Source organism: Leuciscus leuciscus (assembly GCF_965113295.1).
Source record: "Leuciscus leuciscus genome assembly, chromosome: 3".
NCBI classification, from domain to species: domain Eukaryota; kingdom Metazoa; phylum Chordata; class Actinopteri; order Cypriniformes; family Leuciscidae; genus Leuciscus; species Leuciscus leuciscus.
In genome coordinates this window covers 38,593,405-38,613,518 of record NC_138727.1, presented here as the reverse complement: position 1 = coordinate 38,613,518, position 20,114 = coordinate 38,593,405, and the positions used below count along the sequence as shown (strand labels likewise).

The window sequence follows — 20,114 nt, the reverse complement described above, 5'->3', positions numbered from 1 at the left end:
TAAAATTTTAAATTAAATTTAATTAATTGTAATTGTAAAGACACACTTTGAATGTTGGCTTGACAGAGCCTTGTTTAAAAGTTCTGAAGAAACAAATTACTTGAAGTTTAAATGTCTTTAGACCTAACGAACAGAAAGAATGATATATAGATTGCAATTCAGTATATTCCTGTTATTGCAATTCAACTTCCTGTGAGGCATGGCCATTTCAATTTATATTCCAACACATTAATTACATACAGTACAAGGAAGCAAATCCTGGCTATAATCAGTAAAAATCACACAATGCTTTTAAAGAAACACCATTCATAAAAAGATATGATTTGAATATTTAAGTATGAGATTCAATTAAACTGAAGAAAGATTTTATAAGAAGATATCAATTTATTCTGTCAAATGAAGCCAAACAGCAATGGACCAAAAAAAAGTGCACTGTCTTACGGCTCTTTAAACCTGAGGATATAGCCTAATCACATTAAACCAGATGTAAAATTGAAATATTTAAACAAAGCTCTTAATTATTATATTAAATGAGCAAATAAAAATAAAAAAAATCCACCAATTATCTAAATTACGTAAAAACGAAATACACTTTGTAGTAGCAAACATATGGCACCAATTGAGCATCATGATTTATCATTCTGATTCTGGCTTGCTACTGATTTTCAATACTCTTCAGCCATTATCAGTACAGTCAGAGCTGACCAGCCAGTAAAGGGGTGGCTACCCTGCCCTCTTCCAGTGCTATCACTGTACTGCTCCCAGATGTATCCTGTTTCCAGATACTGCTTGTAAACATTATTGATAAGGTTAGTCCTGAGCTCTTGGTAGAGGGTAGCTGCCTTCTCTTTGAATGGCCCTTCTATGCTGCCATAGTGATGCAGTGCTCTTACAGCCAGGTAGTTGATGTTGATCCAGATCGGTCCTCGCCAGTAGGGGGCGTCGTGTTCCGTGTTCCTCTTCATGTAGAGGGGATCTGTGCGTGAGAGTGAGCGCAGGCCATAGGGCGTCCAAAGGCGTTCAGGGTCTCGAATGTCTCTCAAAATATGCTCTATTTTTGGCGAGTCTGGTGTCAAAATATGAAGCAAGAACGGAAAAAGGCTAACATAGCCTAATGCGTTCACATACTGCAGCTTAGGGGCTCGGCGAACGGAGCGAACCAACCGTGAGACTGGGAACTGGTGGCGTGGTTGTCCGGGGGGCACAAACACTTTCTCCTGCTGAAGTGAGACCGCCTGGGTGTGATTACCGTAATCACTGAAGGTGTGCAGATTCTCGGACCAGTGCAGTTCGTTTAACAGATCGTTATTGTTGAGGGTACGATGGGTGTTTTCATACACCTGGTGGGGTTCCCCGAGTATTCGTGCCACATTCGCCATGATGCCAGAGGCAAGGGTCATCCAGCAATACAAATCTACATGCCTCTCATCAGCAGATGGGTGGGAAGCCCGTGGGTAGTCGTCCAGGCCAGAGGTCAGGGTCTTGGGGTTTAAGAAAAGGTTGGTGTCTTTGTCCCTGCCTCGCCAACGGTAGGAGTTGGCAATGGGTCCGGCTTGTGTGGTGTTAAACCACTCAAACCAAATCTGCAGTCTTGGGTACAACCTTCTCAAGAAAGGAAGCATGGTCTGAGAGGACAACGACTCTGGTTGAGCATCCCGCTTCTCCAGCAACTCCTGTAGGGCCAGGAAGAGCGTGGGAGGGTTTGCGTTTTCGTTGTGCTGCACTATAAACTCGGACGGTACTTTGCTGCGTGCTTCATCATCCAAGATTTGTTCACGTGGTATCCAGCCCTCTACGTTGATGAGATCGAGCCAGTGCGCAATGACCCCCTGAGTTAACTGACTGTCCCATTTGTTGAGGAGAAGTTGATGAAATCCTTCGTCCCAAAGAAAGCCCCTAGGAAAGAAAGATCGCGATGGAACCGCTGTAAACAGCGGCCCCTCAGGGTAAAGCACAGGGTGCTCATTATAAACCGACTGTACAACAGACTGTCCAAAGAAAAATCCCATGCCCCCAAGCATGTTGCTTAAAGCTGCCTTGGCAAATTCGATCTGCGAAGATGTGAATCCTTTTGCTTGGAGGCCAAATATACCCTCAAACTTCTCATCAAAAGCCATCTTTCGCTTCTCCAGCTCGTCCGTAAGCACTGAGCCCACAAGTTGATTCGGTCGTTCACGGAAGCTTCCAGATTCAAACAAAACTTCAATCTGGAAAGGGGTTTGAACGGTCACCTGATGCACCACAAAATCACTCTCCATCTTGGGATCTTTCTGTTGATTCTGGTGGTTAGTGACTTTGTAAGAATCCACGGCAAAATAAGATCTTTTTTCACCTTTGGGGGGACTGAAAACAAATTTTTGATTTAGGCTGTTTTTCACTATATCTGTCAGCTTATCAAGGCCAGGGCTCCTAGTTTGCAGGAAATTATATCTGAAAAGAAAAAGAGTAAAACAATATAGTAACTTGTTGAAATAACATCAGCAAACCTAAAATGTCTTTCATTTTCTTCACACTCTGTTCATCTGAGCATCATATGCTACTAATAATCCTTTGTGTTTGAGAAGCAATTGAAGATTTCCTATTTGTTGAAGTGCACTAAATTTCAAAACTAAAAATGTTTTCCATGTTTTATAGCTTTGTAAAAAAAAATACTATAATACATATTGTTTTAATTTAATATTTAATTAGTTTTTTATTCTGAATAATTATTGATGAAAACCTACATTCCTCCCAATTTCTATTGTTCACATTTATTACTTATTTATTAAATAAGATTCTAGTGTATAATCAACGTAAAATACCTGGCATATTTGCCACCAGCACCTTCCCCTGCAGTGGGTTTGCCAAATGTGATCTTGAAGTTGCCAAGCTCCTCAGAAGTTCCTGTCACAGAGCTCAAGCGATTTTTCTCCTCTACATGAGCCTGCAATGAACCTTGAATATCCGTCGCAGCGTAGAACATCAGCGAGATCACAGGAGCTGAGGAAGCAATGCTCTGCCAATCAGAAACAAAGACAGATTTTATGTTATGAATTTCGATAGTGTATTATAATTCGAAAAATTATATAAAAAAACAAACAAATTTTATATATATATATATATATATATATATATATATATATATATATATATCAGAATTAACCACTTTAACTTCATATCATATTAAAAGAAAGCTGATGTTATGCGGAGTTGACACACTGTCTAGCATAGTCTACAGTATCTGACATTTCCACACAAAAAAATCATCCACATCATTTTATATTGGTAAGAAAAAGATAGTTTGGCCTTCAATCGGTGACAGATTTAAATACCTAAACCTGTACAAGTATCAAGGTCCCCACAACTTTTTACTTAATACATTTTCAGAAATTTCCAATCATTTCTAATTACTGGAAAAATATTTTATAGAGACTACTTCATAGTGGGCACACAACCTACATTTATTACATCTCCAGCGTGAGCTGGGGGGAGCACTGATACTGTGGTGACAGTGTTTATGTGTAGGGGTGCGTACTACCCTCATAAGGACCAATTTCTTGCCAATAAAATATTTCAGAGGTTAAACATTTAGTAAGTTCCATTACCTTTTTTTGTTAATCATTTTTGGGGATACTTTTAATTTTCATGACTTCCTTGAAAGCCACAATTTAATATTTACCTAGATATTACCAGGTTTCCCATGACTGTGAGAATTGTGACCTTAAAGAAAAAAACTACCCCATGATTTACTCACCCTCAAGTCCTCTTAGGGGTATATGACATTCTTCTTTCAGATGAATACAATCAGAGTTATATAAAAAAAATGCCCAGGCTCTTCCAAGCTTTATAATGGCAGTTTATGTTTTGAAGTCCATCAAAGTTCATCCATCCATCATAAAAGTAATCCACACGGCTCTGCGGGGGCTAATAAATGTTAATAAACTAGCTTCTGGCAGACGGCGGTACGCCTACTACGCAAGTCAACTTAAGCCACAAGAGTAACCAGTGATGCATGTATGACATAGGATGTAGGAGCATCGTAAGTTTAGACGCCTCTCGTAGTTCAAACAAACAGGGCTAGGCAACAAACTCAAGCTCCTCCGACATTTCTCTTTAAAAATTGTCGTTTTAGACTTTCGTTTTAGAATTCGTGACTGGTGTTTTGTTTTGCTCTATCATCTGTGCTTCCGCGTTTGTCATTACGTTGTACGCCGGGTCAGGGGTTAGTCATCCACCGTAAATCGATGTGTACAGCCGTATGCCGAAAGCTAGTTATTTTAGTTGATAAAGTTTTAAATATGGATATTTTTCTTACACGAACACATCGATTCATTTAAGAAGGCCTTTATTAACCCCCGCAGAGCCGTGTGGATTACTTTTATTATGGATGGATGCACTTTGATGGACTTCAAAACATAAACTGCCTTTCACTGCCATTATAAAGCTCGGAAGAGCCAAGACATTTTTTTATATAACTCCGATTGTATTCGTCTGAAAGAAGAATGTCATATACACCTAGGATGACTTGAGGGAGAGTAAATCATGTGGTAATTTTCATTTTTGGTTGAACTAACCCTTTAACATATATTGATTTAAGTTTTTTTTTTAAATTTATTAATAATTTCACAATTTAATAATTTTTATGTATTTGAAATCAAGCAATATTATTATGATTATACTAAATAAAAATGTTCTTCATGAAACCAAGAAGTGCATTTTCCCACAAAGTGGGGAAAAAAGTACACTTTAATTATCAAAACACCCCAGACTATGAGCACTGAAAACAATTCATATTCGTATTGTACATTACTACTTATATTACAATAAAATATCCTTATATTTAACCATTTTATTTATAATAATAAATCAGATAATGCTGGCTTTCAAACACATAAACTGTAGGAGCATTACTCTTTACGTACATGTTGTTTTGCAGTAATCCTCCAAGTCCAGTCTCCACCATGATCTCCACCCATACGCTTCACAAACTCTGTGGTCAGTGTAAAATCACGGTCATGGATCTCCTGGACTCCAAAAGATACTCCATCATGCATTATCCATCCGTAGCCCTGCAAATGGTCGCCTTGCTCACAAGTGTGCCTAAGATTTCCATCCATATCAGTGAACTGACGCATCCACATTAAGCCTAAACAAATCAATAGAAAAGGCAAAGTTGTAAAGCCTAACAACTTCAAAAAGACACATAAAAATATAGACAGAAAGCAACTGGTGCATAAAGACAGAGTGTGAATTTAAAGCACCCCACCTGTCACAACAGATCTAGGACTTCTTGTTTTCATCCCGAAGTACACCTGAGGCCGGTAGGAGCCCCAATATCTTTCGGGAGACACAGCAGGGCTTGAACTATTAGCATCCAAGACCCGTGGAGAAGGGTGCAAGGTCACGACCCTCCTGGCCAAGGATGAGCGCATATAAAGGGCATAGAAGAACCAGATGAGACTGAAGATACACAAACCGATGGATATATTGATAAACACCTTCCCAATGTCAGTTTTCTTTTTTTTCTCCTTGCGTGGTGGTGCAGGTGCTTTTTCCTCCTTTCTTGGGCTAGGTAACACACCATCACCACTTGCAACCCTCTTCCTCCGCCGACCCATCTTTCTTTAGACCTGACCAAGCCGGTCCGAGGATGACAATCATTCAAATGCACCTGAAAACCACCAAAAGTCAAGAGGTTCTGACTTCAGGTTTAGACTGTTGACACAGTGATTGCAGCATAAGCTCATAAACTATATCAGTCTTATACAGTAATGCATTTACGGGAATACATACCCCTAAAATATGGTTATAATGTTAGACCTGTCTATGACAAGATTCTGCTAATTGAATTGGCTAACTGAAAAAAAGGAATGAGGAAATGAATGAACGAACGAATGAACTGATGGATGAATGAATGAATGAGATTCAGCTCGTCAGTGTCTATTAAACGCGTCTGCAATGATCATTCTCTCTGCACTAAATGTGGACGAAGCAATGAAAAAATCGACTACAGCAAGGCAAACACAAATTATACTAATAATGACGTTACCTTATGTACGTGTCAGTACTCTACTGAACATTGTAATCAGCAGCACGGTCACTTCCGCCTTTCTTTTCGAAGCTGTCAAGCTGACAACAAACATAAATGCATGTTCAAAATAAAAGTCCTCCAGTGATTTACTATTGCTGGCTAAAGACAAAACTGAAAATTCTGTCATAGTTTACACCTCACGCGTTAGTCGTCACCATCATTTCGTTCAAATCATATGTGGCTTTCTTTCTTTTTAGAGAACAACATATTCTGAAAAATGTCTCGATGTTTTTGTCCATACAAAGTCAAGGGAGTCCAATGTTGTTTGGACCTAAATGACATCCAAAATATAAAGTGAGTCTCAATCAGCTCTCTAGCTCCCCAGGTCGTGAATCAGAATATAATGTGCAGAATTTTCCTGCACTGGTAAGGTATCTTTTTCATATAAAAAATAATAATCCCAACAAGAGAATTTACACAAATTGAGAAAGTCAAAAAGTGTTAGGTTGTGCCCCGCTCTCCTCGACCCCTACAACTAATTATGTGTGCAAAGTCTGGAAACATGAACTTATGATCTGATAACTGACCATTTTACATTCCCAAAGACTTTGGACCATTAATAAGAACAACAGATCCTGATGAATTCAAATGACAAATTAATGCTCTTCAACCGCATGATGGAGGGGACACACCAGAGCTCTGCCTGTTGGGACTCCGGGTATGGAAACACCAATTTGAATGTACAAAAATGCTATTTCAGAAGCATTTGTTTACACTATGCATTTTGAATGATCTTTTATGGTATATTCGTGCACATTTACACAAAACATAATATAAGTTGATCAACTTCTACTGGATTATTTTTGATTCCTAGTTCCTACACAACAGACTATTTCTTTTTTCCAGCTGGCTCTGACTGGCTCACCTCCCAGACTAAAGATATTTGTTTTCACGGATAATGATGCAAAGGACAAAGAGGTAAAAAGTACTGTTTTGGCATTGATTGAAAGCACAAAGTCTGTAGTATGTATTAAAAGTTTATTTTAATATTCGGGTTCTGTCAATAGGCAGACACAGACATTGTGTCTGATTAATTGCCAATTGCCAATTAATTGCCAATTAAACAAGCTGAAAGCCTGCATCTCAAAATACTATTACCTGACAGCATCACCTGTCCATGATATTATGTCTTACAGCAGCAACAACAACAGCAACTTTCTCTCCCTCTTGCCACAAACAACAGTTCTGGGCACCCTTTATCCACCTATCAATATATGGGTTAGCGTGGGAGCCATTTTGCTATTTCATGTGTAACCTTTTTGTACTTGTTGGCGTTATACTAACATTCCCGCAAACCCTTTTGCATTGGTTTGTCTTTTCATCCATCACTACAACACTAATTATGTGGTTTTACTTTGCCTATTGCAGATTATTCATGCACTGATTAATTCAATTTTATGAATACTTATATGATTTAACATATAGCCAAGATAATTGTAATTATAGTTGTTTTTTGTACAAATGATAATGGTATTACATATTAGACTGACAAAATATAAGATTATAAAAACAAGTCTGGACTATGGTGTGATACAAACAAACGTTTTTATGTTTTATAACCACCTATACAAATCAACATGACAAATGACAACATCAAAATGGGCAATTTTGGATGATTTATAGATGCATCTATTTTTTCTGTATGAACTTTACCATGTATGGCAATTATATTAAATATACCATATCTAATTTTGCATTTTGCATCATGCATTTTTGGTTTGGTGAAAATAAACATCTCAATGTAACTACTACTGTTAAATAAAAATGTTACTAATGGAGATAACCTTTCTCATTAAATCATTATCATTACAATTTCTCACACTGACATTTGGGTTGAATATTTACTAGAACTTATACTATAACCAGCCTTAACCAATCATATCTTCTGTAATATTTTGGAATTCAAAGACCATTATTTACTATTAATGGACAACTTTACATTACACAGCAGTTTTAGTGTAGACCAAGTAACCTTTACAAGAATCATTTTTGGGAGAACAAGGTGTTGTTTTCTATGCAATTATCAGAAATCCTTTGCTTGAAGGTGCATGAATTTATTAGTATCAAAGTTGCTGACGTTACATAACAGCTATTAACAGTATTTTTAAGGTAAAATATATACAATACTCTTTCACATTTCTTCCAATTAATGTAGAGATATTTCAAACATTTTGAAAGGGAAATCTACTGCACACTGCATGCATACATACACTAAGTCAACATGAAACTGATAGTAACCCAGTTTACTTCAGAAATCTGATGCATTTCTCAGTGAAACAGGATATTCAATGAGAAAACAAAATGTAGGTACTTGATTTTATCCAAAGGGAATTGTTTGGATAATCAAAATTGGCAGTTTCGGAATGTAACCAGGTGGTTAGTGGAAAGCGGTTGAAGGGGATTTGTGATGTTAACTAGTGAAAAGGAAATGTTTTCAAAAAGTGTCCAAAATCGCATACTCTCGAGTAAGTAATTATTCTGAATAAATAATTACTTCACGACCGCTAAAAAAGCATGTTCTATATAGTATGAATGTGTGTAGTATGAATGTTATCCGAATGTATTTGCCAACTTGTCATTATCGTGTGACCTACCAGCGTCAGTTACCTCGCTTCACTGCAATTCACAAATCCTCTATCGTGGCCTCATGGGATTGTGTAAAGTGTCCATTATATGCACATTTCAGAATCTCAGTGGGAGTAGTATAGGTCATCCGGGTACATTTTGCCTACATGTGAAATCAGACATACTTCATTGTCACAAACTGTTTTTCGCCTACTATATAGTAGGGAAGTATGCAATTTCGGATGCAGCCAACAAAAATTAATCTATTGTGAGAGAGATACTATATTCAATCCACCTTATTTTTCAGCGCTGCAGCCATTTGTAAATTGAATGCATCTGGCTTTCAGTGTCAACCGCTTCCAGGTATTTTAGCTGTACAAAACAGTTTGTTATGCTGCTTGACAATGCAAAATGGTATTTCTTACTATACTGTTTGAATTTATTATGATAATGATAAATACATTGGTCTGTAGTGCAAATGGTTTTTCCTGTATTTGTGTTAATACTCTCGCTATTTCTGGATAGAAGCCAATGAGTCAGATGTCTCAGAAAGAAAATAGCTTACTTCCGCATTGAAAAAGAAGGTGGAAGACTTGTTGTGAAGTCTACATTTGTCCAGTAGACACACAGATTCTCTGTTGGTGTTTCACCAGAATATACTTGTGTGCAAACATCCGCCCACATCGATCGCAACCGAAAGGCTTCTCACGTGTGTGGATCTTCATATGCGTTTTGAGGTTCGACGACTGGTTGAACATTTTTCCACAGAGGTTACAACCATAAGGCTTTTCACCTGTGTGAACAGTCACATGCTTTTTGAGGTTGCTTTGATCTGAGAACTGCTTGCCACAGTGCAGGCATCTGAATGGTTTTTCTCCTCTATGGATGCTGTGGTGTCTTTTGAGACTAGACGCCTGACTGAATCTTTTACCGCAGAGTGTGCAGTTGTGGAGCCTCTCCCTGGTATGAAGTTTTTGATGCAAAAGGAGAGTGCTGGGTTGAGAGAATGCTTTTCCACAATGTTTACACATAAACTTGTCTTTCCTTTGCATATGAGAATTTGACTGTTTGAAAGAAAAGCACGATGTGGAAGGGGGCTGCTCGGATTGAGAAACGCTGTTACCGCCATTGCGTTGTGTTAAATGGCCTTCAATATCAGGCATAGATAAGCCATTAGAGTCTATTGGAGTTGCATAGGAACACATAGGATCTGCACTCCCTCTGTACATCAAGAACTGATTCACAGAAGCTCCTCCGTTGCATTCAGATTCAGTGAAGGATGAATGGTTTGTGGTTACGTCTAATCTTCTGGAAACCCATGAGGCATAGGAAGGGATAGGCTGTGGGTTAGTCTCTGCCTCTCCATCACAACCTCTCTCCATTCTGATTTCACCTATTATGAAAAACAACATGCTTAAATGGAAATTACATAAAAAGTGAGCAAATATCTTCTAATTATGTCCCTTAAATACAGGCTCACAACAAGAATGTGATGGATTCATTTGTAAAACAGACACTTCACATCAGGTGATCTCTAAAATAAGCCATTGAATAAATAAAACAAATTTCTAATTACCATTGAGTAAATGTGCACCTTCACCTCTGTCATACATTTCAGGGTTTTCATCCTCAAGAAGATCAGGTTGCATTCCATTGAGCTGCTAGAGGAACAAATCATTGAGAGTGAATTTTGTCAAATTTAGCAGACAATTTTGTTGTCTGTTGTATTTTTGACATACTATCGCTATACTGTGAAATCTGAAATTAGATTTGTTGGTAACACTTTACAATAAGGTCCCATTAGTTAACGTTAGTTAAAACACTACAACTAACTAACTAACTAACTAACTAAAAGCAATACATTTGTTACAGCATTTTCTAATCTTTGTTAATGGTAGTTATTGAAATACAACTGTTCATTGTTAGTTCATGTTTGCTCAGGTCCATTAAATAATATTAACAGATACGATTAATTAGCTTTATTTAATTACGTTAGTTATTATTAAATGTTGAAATTAAGTCTTTCAGAGTATTTTTCATTGTTTGTTCATTAAATGACAGTTATCTTATGTCAATAAATGAAACCTTATTGTAAAAGGTTACCAATTTGTCTTTTAATCTGAATATATATACTAAAACATAAAAAAAAAGGCTTACAATGAAGGTAAAAATTGTATCTGTTCCCGGGAGCAAACACTAATTCAGATCCCTATATCAAACAAAAAAGCTGTGCTAATTTTCCCCAAAAATCATGACCCTAACCTAAATATCTGTAGTGTAGCTTCAATGTATCCTATAATTAAACAGTGTGCTTATAAATGGCTGTTGAGATTCTCAGTTGAAACGGACTGGAGGCTTGGACCTGGAAACAGTATTTGTCACGACTTAACAAGCGAGAACAAAAATGATGAAAACCAAAAAAAGGGCAGCAGTATGGAAATGGTCACAGCTGTAGAAAATAAGTTTTTGTGTCATGAGCCTGATTTGTAAACAAAGACAGGTATATTCAAAAGTTTACCATCTCTCACACTAACCTCTTGATGGCAGTGTTGGACTGTGTCCTGGTCTATGAAGTTTTCTCTATGAACTGCTACAAAGCTTCCTGCACTCCTGTACTGGGTGTCATCTAATCAGAAAAGAAAAGAAAAAAAGTAGAAATAATGCAGGGTACACAAAGATTAATTTCCATTTTAATTCTGAATTTCCATTCAAAAGTTTGTTGCATTTTAATAGTTTTCTCTTGAAAAAAAAAAAAAATTATTAAAAAACACAATAAACAATAGATAAAATAACACTATTATTAATAGTAACATTTCTTCGCATAATTGACATTTTATAAATCTATTCCATCATGCATATGTGTAATAACTCATTGGGTTATACACATTATCCCTAAAAAGTTACAAATAACAAAACCCCACCATACTCACGATTTCCGGCAGTCTTTGTTTCTCCCAATGATTGTTCACACCTAATATTGTCAGGTCTCTCCTCTTTAATAATGAGAACATCTGGCTCATCATCCCCTACAGACTGATAAAAATGCACAATGCCACCATGATTCCTGACACATTATTAGTGGTCACCTGAGCTCACTGATGGAGACATGCAGTTTCCTACCTCTTGATGGCAGTGCTGGATTGTGTTCTGGTCAATGATGTTTTCTCTGTGGACTGTTACAAAGACTTCTGCACTCTGGCACTGGGCGTCATCTTCAACTGCAAGGTGGATGTACCAGTAATGCAAGCTTTTTCATTTATTGGTGAATTTTATGACATTATTATTTGATTTAATAATTTCTTCTTGCAGTCCTTACAAGCCATATTTTGTCTTCTTGTTGACTTGAATGACATGTCAACTGATCTCAGATCCGAGCTATACACTTAACCCCTACAATAAGTTACAAAGGAAAAAACAATTACACAAATACATGAAAGGCCCTGTACTCACGATTTTCAGTAGTCTCTGTTTCTCTTTCTGACTGTTCACACCTCATGTTGTCAGGTCTCTCCTCTTTAATAATGAAAACATCTGGCTCATCACTCCCTACAGACTGACAAACATGTTGCAATGAATACTGAGAGGAAATGTGTATGGAATAGAAAATCTGAACAGAATTAGTGGTGATACTGTCAACTGATATTGGCTAAATATGCTATCTTGATATTTAGAGATATGGGTGGCCAAGGGCTTATTAGTGTTCAAAAGTTTGGGGTCAGTAAAATTCTAATTAATACTTTTTTTAATACTGAGAAAGGATGCATTACACTGACCAAAAGTGACAGTAATGAGATTTATAATATTACAAAAGATTTCCATTTCAAATAAGTGCTTGGAACTTTGTATTCTTAAAAGAATGGGGAAAAGTGTATCAGATTATTACACAAATATATTTTACTGTTTTCAACTGATAATAATAAGACATTTTCTTGGGCAGCAAATCTGCATATTAGAATAATTTCTGAGGAATCATGTGACTGCCATTACATGAAATAATTACATTTTAAAATATATTAAAGTAGAAAACATTGTTTTAAATTGTAATAATACTTCACAATATTACCGTTTTACTGCATTTTTGGTCAAATAAAATAAGAGACTAATTTCAAACATATTTAAAAAACTTTCCGACTCCAAACTTTTGAACAGAATATATTTTTTTAAACAAACACAATTTAATTATTTAATTATTATACTTTTTTTTTTTTTTTTACTATTAGTTGTATAGGTCATTTCAGAGAATTGTTGAGATGCTAGCATAACACAAAAGATGAAATCTTTGATAAATGGGAAAATATAAGAATTGGTTGGAAAACTTTTTGAGTGCTTTGAGATAAAGATATTGAACACAGAGAAAGAGTCAAGTGCAACTGATTGAATGAACAGTTAATAGAGGTTTGCAGTTAAAGGGTTTGTTCACGCAAAAATTTAAATTGTCCTATAATTTACTCACTCTCTCAAGCCATCCAAGTGTATATGACTTTATTCTTTCAGCCAGACACACAATCTGAGTTACATTAAAAACTATTCTGGCTCTTCCATGCTTTATAATGGGAGTGAATGGTACTTTACATTTTGAAGCCCAAAAAGCACATCCATCCATCATAAAAGTAATCAATATGGCTCCAGGGTGTTAATAAAGGAATTCATTATATTATATGCAGCCATATTTATAACTTTAGAAACTATAATCAGTGGCTTCCGTTAACGGCGAATCTAGTTCCGGCGGAAAATTGACCTCTGACCCGACATGACATAGGATGTAAAAGTAGTGTAAGCTTAGGTGAGAGTAGATATAAAAAATAAAATAAAAAGAAGGTAGGCTACCATTCACTCCCTTTATAAAGCTTGGAAGAGAGGTGAGTCCCACTATAAAACTTGGAAGAGCCAGGATACTTTTTTTATATAGCCTAACTCGGATTGTGTGAAAGTGGCTTGAGGGCGAACAAGTAAATATGGGTTAATTTTCATTTTTGGGTGAACTAACCCTTCAACTGACGATTATCAGACCGTGTACGAGGACAAAAAAAATAATAGGCTACAATGTTTCTTGATAAGATTAAGGCAATGAGATACACACTCCATTAATTATGCAGACCTGGTCAAGTCTTTCGGGCTCAAGAAGTGAGTTACTGCGGTGAACTGATGGATCCTCTTCATCACTACCAACATTATTACACAGCGAAGCGACTTTCACGCTGATTCGCCCTGGAAATAAGCATAGTACCTTCACCGTGAACAACGAAGTTAACGTTTCATAGTGGCGTTCAAAATAATGGAGTTATCCAAAACCGCTGTCACCATGTTATAACTGAATGATTCCCATTCCAATCAGCCTTACCTGACACTTTTTCGTGAACACTAGTTCTGGTCATAGTAGTTGATTCGTTCATCAGTTTATGCGCTCTTCGATAAAATGAATCCCGGATTTCTATCGTTTTCAATTTCTTTTTAAGGAGGTTATTCTCCTTTTTTGTTTGTGATATTTCAAGATGTAATTCGGCATAGCTGTCCTCAACAAGTTTGCAGATTTCTGCCACAGCGGCGTTTGCTAGAACTTCCATAACTGAAGCGATTTGCGTTTGAAACGTTAATATATTTGCCATTGTGTTGAAATCTATTTTTATGAAGCTAACATTAGTGAGCCAGTTCAAATTAGTGTTTGTGTACTGGTCTGGAGCTCTTCCTCAAAACGCGAAGCTGGCCACGAGTCGACAACATCCGCTTAGGATTTTTAAAATAAAAGCTCATATCCTACTAAGAAATGTTCATGTCCGCATACGTCAGATATATGGACTATATCATATGGACGGAATATTAAAGATTGAACCGAAAAGATTCTGTTGAAAATGAATATATGAATGTGTGGAAAGTATTAGATAAATGTCAAATTAAACTTAACTGGCTATTGCGAGATATAAGCTTATTAGGTAGAATATTCTTGACTAAGATGGAAAGCATTTCAAGATTAATCTATCCTGCATACACAATAGCTATTTCAAACAGAGCCATTCAAAAATCAATCAGGTTAACTTTGGTTAGGCAAGGCAAGGCAAGTTTATTTATATAGCACATTTCATACACAATGGCAATTCAAAGTGCTTTACATAGAAGAAATTAAAATAATGAAAAGAAATAAGAATAATTAAAACAGTTTAGAAAAATAAAATAAAATACAGTACTTTTAAAAAATAAAAGAAAATTATTATAGATCTTTCCTTCAAAGGATTCCCTTAAGACTTAAATCTTTCAACCTTCATTTAACCTTCAATCTTCTTACGACTTCTATCTATAAACTTTCCTTTAACTTTCTTTTCTCCCTCATTTACTCACACGTTCTTTTCACTTTCTTTAGCACTGCGTTCACATTCTTTCTCAGACGAAAACTTTAATATCGTCATTTAAATACTGTTCCACTTTCAGACCCACATTAATACACGTCACTTTCACATTATCACCTTCTGAGTGGGCATTTACAGTTACGGGCTAAATGCCCTGCTGACATAGGAGAAATTAAAATAATTAAAAGAAAAAAGAATAATTAAAACAGTTTAGAAAAATAGAATAAAATACAGTACAGTAAAAACAGTCGGACGAACAGCGTCTCTAAACAGAAGTGTTTTGAGTCTGGATTTGAATGTGACCACTGTAGGAGCACATCTGATCTCTTCTGGAAGCTGGTTCCAGCTGTGGCTGGCATAATAGCTAAAAGCAGACTCACCATGTTTAGAGTGAACCCTTGGTATTTCTAGCTGATATGATCCTAATGATCTGAGTGATCTGTTGGGTTTATATTCAGTGAGCATATCTGCAATGTATTGAGGTCCTAGGCCATTGAATGATTTATATACCAGTAATAATACTTTAAAATCAATCCTAAATCTAACTGGGAGCCAGTGTAAAGACCTGAGGACTGGTGTGATATGTTCATATTTTCTGGTTCTGCTCAGAATCCTAGCGGCAGCGTTCTGTATGAGCTGCAACTGTCTTATGGTCTTTTTGGGAAGGCCAGTGAGGAGTCCATTACAATAGTCCACCCTGCTGGTGATGAAAGCATGCACAAGTTTCTCTAAGTCTTGTCTGGAAACAAAGCATCTAATTCTTGCAATATTTTTCAGATGATAGTATGCTGATTTAGTTATTGCTTTGACATGACTACTGAAACTAAGGTCTGACTCTAGTGTCACACCAAGATTCCTGACTTGATGTTTAGTTGTTTGACCCCTAGAGTGAAGGTATGCGTTCACTTTGAGAACTTCATCTTTGTTTCCAAACGCAATAACTTCAGTTTTGTCTTTGTTTAATTGAAGAAAGTTTTGACACATCCAACTGTTGACTTCGTCAATGCATCGGCACAGGGAGTCAATGGGGCTGTAATCGTTAGGCGATAGGGCTAAGTACAGCTGTGTGTCGTCTGCATAGCTGTGGTAAGCAATTTGTTTTTTTCTCATTATTTGGCTCATTGGGAGCATATACAGGTTGAACAGGAGTGGCGCAAGAATTGAGCCTTGAGGGACTCCGCATGTCATGGATGTCCACTCAGACTTATGGTCTCCTATACTAACATAATAACCTCTCCCATCTAAGTATGACCTGAACCATTTTAGGACTATCCCAGAAAGCCCCACCCAGTTTTCCAGCCTGTCAAGAAGTATGTTATGATCGACAGTGTCAAATGCAGCACTGAGGTCGAGTAATACCAGCACTGATAATTTTCCTGAATCAGTATTTAAGCGAATATCGTTTATTATCTTTATGAGCGCTGTCTCTGTGCTGTGGTGTGGTCGGAAACCAGATTGAAAATTGTCAAAGTATCCATTCGAGCTTAAGAATTTGTTCAGCTGATTGAAGACAACTTTTTCAATGAGCTTGCCTATGAAAGGAAGATTTGAGATCGGTCTATAGTTGCTTAATATGGTCTTATCCAGATTGCTCTTTTTCAGGAGGGGCTTGACAACTGCAGTTTTCAGGGAGTTTGGAAAACTCCCAGAGAGAAGTGAGGCATTTACCACTTCTAGAAGATCTGCTTCTAAACTGTTTAGCACACTTTTGAAAAAAGATGTGGGAAGTGTGTCAAGGGCGCATGTTGATGTTTTGAGGTGTTGTACGGTTTCTTCCAAAATTTTGCCATCAATTTCTTTGAAGTCAGACATAGTTACTACTTTCTCAGGTGGTCTGATCTGTCTGACCTCAGTGCAACTCAAGGATGTGCTGATCACCTTTCTGATATTATTGATTTTCTCAGAGAAGAAAGAAGCAAACTCACTGCACTTGCTGTTTGAGAGCATTTCACTAGGAATCTGGCGTGGGGGGTTTGTCAGTCTCTCTACAGTAGCAAAAAATTGTTTAAATTTAAATTGTTGTTTAAATTGCTGTATATAACATTTGAGAAGAAAGTCTGTCTAGCTTTGCCTAGTTCCATATTGAAAAGTTACATCTGGAGGAAGAAAAACCATTACATTAGAAGGGTAGAGATGACAAAAGATTATAAAGATGGAGGGTTACAAGCCATTGATTTTGATTCTATAAATGGGACCCTGAAAATGAATTGGTTGAAATCCTTTTTAAACCACAATATTTTTTGGCTTCATATTCCCAGAGAATTGTTTAAGAAATTAGGAGGTATAGAATTTTTACTAAGTTGTGATTTCACCGTTCAATGTCTGCCAATTGAATTATCCCAATTTCATCAACAGGTTTTGTTATACTGGAAGATTTTATACAATCATAACTTCTTTACACCACACAATATATTATGGAATAATAGATATATTACGGTTAGGACAAATCACTGTTTGACAAGAACTGGACGGAGAAAGGTATTTGGTCAGTGTCCCATTTAATTGATGGTAATAGCAGCCATATCACTCTGTAGCCCAAGACTGGTTGCCCACTGAAGCTAAGCAGGGCTGAGCCTGGTTAGTACCTGGATGGGAGACCTCCTGGGAAAAAACAGGTTGCTGCTGGAAGAGGTGTTAGTGAGGCCAGCAGGGGGTGCTCACCCTGTGGTCTGTGTGGGTCCTAACGCCCCAGTGTAGTGATGGGGACACTATACTGCCAAAAGAGCACCCCCTTGTGAAAAAGAAGTGTGCTTAATTGTATTGAAAGCGTACTTTTTGTGTGCTTAAAATAATCAAAGTATACTTTTTGAAAAGTGCACTTGCAGATAATATAATAAAATTAAAATTAAAGACCACTTAAGTGTACTTAAAGGGAATACACTTTAATGACAATATTTATTAACACACTTAAGTGCACTTTTTACAAATGCACTTTGTAATAATATCTAATTAAGTTTAACTTAAAGTAAGTACACTTTCATCACAATATTTATAAACACACTTAAGTGCATTTAAAAAAAATGCACTTTGTAATAATGTCTAATTAAGCTTAACTTAAAGAAAGTACACTTTCATCACAATATTTATAAACACACTTAACTTTGTAATAATATCTAATTAAGTCTAATTTAAAGTAAGTACACTTTCATCACAATATTTCTTAACACACCTGAGTACACTTTTTAAAATTGCACTTTGTAATAATGTCTAATTAAGCTTAACTTAAAAAAAGTACACTTTCATCATAATTTTTATAAACACACTTAAGTGCACTTTTTACAAATGCACTTTTTAATAATGTCTAATTAAATGTTACTTAAAGAAAGAACACTTTCATGACAATATTTATAAACACACTTAAGTGCATGTTTTAAAAAATGCTATTTGTAATGTTTGCTAAGTTTTATTTAAACATACATTTTAAATAATTATGATTTATAGTGTTATAACTGTTTCCTTAAACTCACAAAGGAATTAGCTATAAATCTTGTTTGAAGTACACACTGGAAATGTGTGACATGCAGAAAAGAAACAATAAATAAACACTTTTCATTCATTGCATCTTTTTATCTTTCATAACCCTTTCACAGACACCCAAAAGATCTTACATATTTTCCCACTCAAGAACCAGCAACATATAAATGAACGTCTTATCTGTTTTTGCTTGATGATAACAACGAAGATGACGGTGACAAGGATAATGACGTTGAAAGTTCCTTGACCACACTATAGAAATCAATGTCCATGAAAGCTCAGGTCCAAGAATACAAATCCCAACTTATCCCAGTGTCGACCTTAGTGTTGATACAAAATCACATATGTGGTATAATTCAGCTTCAGGATCCACAGCAGCAGGGGCGTTTCTAGGTTTTAAAAACATCAGGGGCTGAGCCCGAAACGTCAGGGGCTAGGGTGGGTAACAAGATAACATGATTCGATACAGAGAATAATGTATATTGTAGGCCTATATGCAGGGGGCAGACTGGTTAACAAATTCAGTCCTGGCACTGTAGCCACACCAGGCCATACTACCAAACAGACACACACATTCAAATGTGGGGTAGTTAGGGGGGTTCGGGGGCATGCTCCCCAGAGAAAATTTTGATTTCTCAGACCTACATATGGGCATTTTAAGGTGTTTGACGGCCAACATTTTTTTTATAACAATAGCTTTAAAAGCATGTCAGTGGGCAGTAGCATAAATTATTTGTCAAGCAGATAACAGATTCTTAAACATGAAAATGAGGATAAATGTTGAAATGAATGATCCACACTATAAAATGGAAATGCAGAATGTTTCTGCTTATTGTTGACAATACACAACCACATATTCCAAACAGGAATGGCCTTAAATGAGAAATCTTTCAAGGATTATTTTGCATAGATGTAAACTTTTTAGCATTAAAGATTGGTTTCAGCAACTTGTTTCTTTCTTGAGTTAATCAATGTTTTTGGCACTATTAAATCAGTTCAATTAAATTTCAATTGTTCACTCATAAAGACAGTCACTTGTCACCATTACTGGCCTAATGATGCAAGTTGTGCAAACACAGACAAGCGGAGTGATAGAAACTGTGAAAAGGCTGATGCTGGTGAATTATTCGAACACATTCGAGGACCTTATATATAGGCTACATATCAGAGTTAAATAGGAATACATTGTAATAATGTTAATCAAGCAGACTAAATCACACGACTGCGCAGCAATATTTAAGCACATTATACAAAGGAAATAATACAGATCTAGACAAATTGGGTTGCTTATAGTTAAAATAATGTCATGAACGATCATTTAGGCTAGATGTAGGCCTATTTTTCACATTTTTGGTCACAAAATATTTAGTCAGTTTTGATGACTTTGCAATATTGATCAAATGTTAGAATATTAATAATGAAAATTGAGTAGGGCTACGCCAAAATGTGTAACATTTATGTAGCCTACAAAGGAATACAAAAGCCCCGACATAGAGTTTTGACGCAGCTTTAATCTCCCTTTTGGTTATTTCAATACTTAATTGACGACAGAACACAACGTTACATGTATGCAAGTTTATTTTGCGTGATACAGGGCGCCGCATTTCCGCGTGATTGAACCGCGAGCAAACGGCTGGCACGACGTAAGTAAGTTCGTTTTTCTG

General features: G+C 36.5%; 2 protein-coding genes and 1 long non-coding RNA gene across 6 annotated transcripts; 1 reads left to right on the top strand and 2 right to left on the bottom strand.

Annotated features, from left to right (window-relative positions):
- On the bottom strand, positions 1-6,120 carry mogs (mannosyl-oligosaccharide glucosidase). 2 transcript variants are annotated; one of them, XM_082165887.1, is made up of 5 exons: positions 6,029-6,120; positions 5,246-5,650; positions 4,902-5,125; positions 2,802-2,995; positions 1-2,430 (listed from the first exon to the last, which is right to left on the bottom strand). In XM_082165887.1, the coding sequence occupies exons 2-5, from the start codon at positions 5,595-5,597 to the stop codon at positions 666-668; spliced, it is 2,535 nt and encodes an 844-aa protein (XP_082022013.1). In that variant the 5' UTR covers positions 5,598-5,650; positions 6,029-6,120; the 3' UTR covers positions 1-665. The 2 variants fall into 2 exon arrangements, with proteins under 2 accessions (XP_082022013.1, XP_082022014.1); XM_082165888.1 differs by lacking the exon at positions 6,029-6,120 and adding an exon at positions 5,773-5,997.
- A 1,983-nt stretch (positions 6,121-8,103) lies between these two features.
- LOC309495215 (uncharacterized protein) lies at positions 8,104-14,360 on the bottom strand. 3 transcript variants are annotated; one of them, XM_082164873.1, is made up of 8 exons: positions 13,977-14,360; positions 13,716-13,843; positions 12,086-12,188; positions 11,756-11,853; positions 11,566-11,668; positions 11,170-11,261; positions 10,212-10,296; positions 8,104-10,028 (listed from the first exon to the last, which is right to left on the bottom strand). In XM_082164873.1, exons 1-8 carry the CDS (start codon positions 14,239-14,241, stop codon positions 9,241-9,243), a joined length of 1,662 nt encoding a protein of 553 aa, XP_082020999.1. In that variant the 5' UTR covers positions 14,242-14,360; the 3' UTR covers positions 8,104-9,240. The 3 variants fall into 3 exon arrangements, with proteins under 3 accessions (XP_082020999.1, XP_082021000.1, XP_082021001.1); XM_082164874.1 differs by having other exon boundaries at positions 10,212-10,293; XM_082164875.1 differs by having other exon boundaries at positions 13,734-13,843; positions 13,977-14,359.
- Positions 14,361-18,828: 4,468 nt separating this feature from the next.
- LOC309495309 lies at positions 18,829-19,397 on the top strand. The gene is made up of 2 exons (XR_014204611.1): positions 18,829-19,039; positions 19,070-19,397. It is a non-coding gene; the product is annotated as an uncharacterized lncRNA (long non-coding RNA).
- Positions 19,398-20,114: the final 717 nt, after the last annotated feature.

Excerpts from the sequence above, each read along its gene's own strand:
- LOC309495215 (XM_082164873.1), bottom strand. The coding sequence starts at position 14,241 with ATGGCAAATATATTAACGTTTCAAACGCAAATCGCTTCAGTTATGGAA. Across the intron at positions 11,669-11,755 it reads TCCAGCACTGCCATCAAGAG|TCTGTAGGGGATGATGAGCC; the intron begins GTAGGAAACTGC and ends CATTTTTATCAG. Across the intron at positions 10,029-10,211 it reads AGGTGCACATTTACTCAATG|GTGAAATCAGAATGGAGAGA; the intron begins GTAATTAGAAAT and ends TTTTCATAATAG.
- mogs (XM_082165887.1), bottom strand. The coding sequence starts at position 5,597 with ATGGGTCGGCGGAGGAAGAGGGTTGCAAGTGGTGATGGTGTGTTACCT. Across the intron at positions 5,126-5,245 it reads TCCTAGATCTGTTGTGACAG|GCTTAATGTGGATGCGTCAG; the intron begins GTGGGGTGCTTT and ends TGATTTGTTTAG. Across the intron at positions 2,996-4,901 it reads GGATTACTGCAAAACAACAT|AGCATTGCTTCCTCAGCTCC; the intron begins GTACGTAAAGAG and ends TCTGATTGGCAG.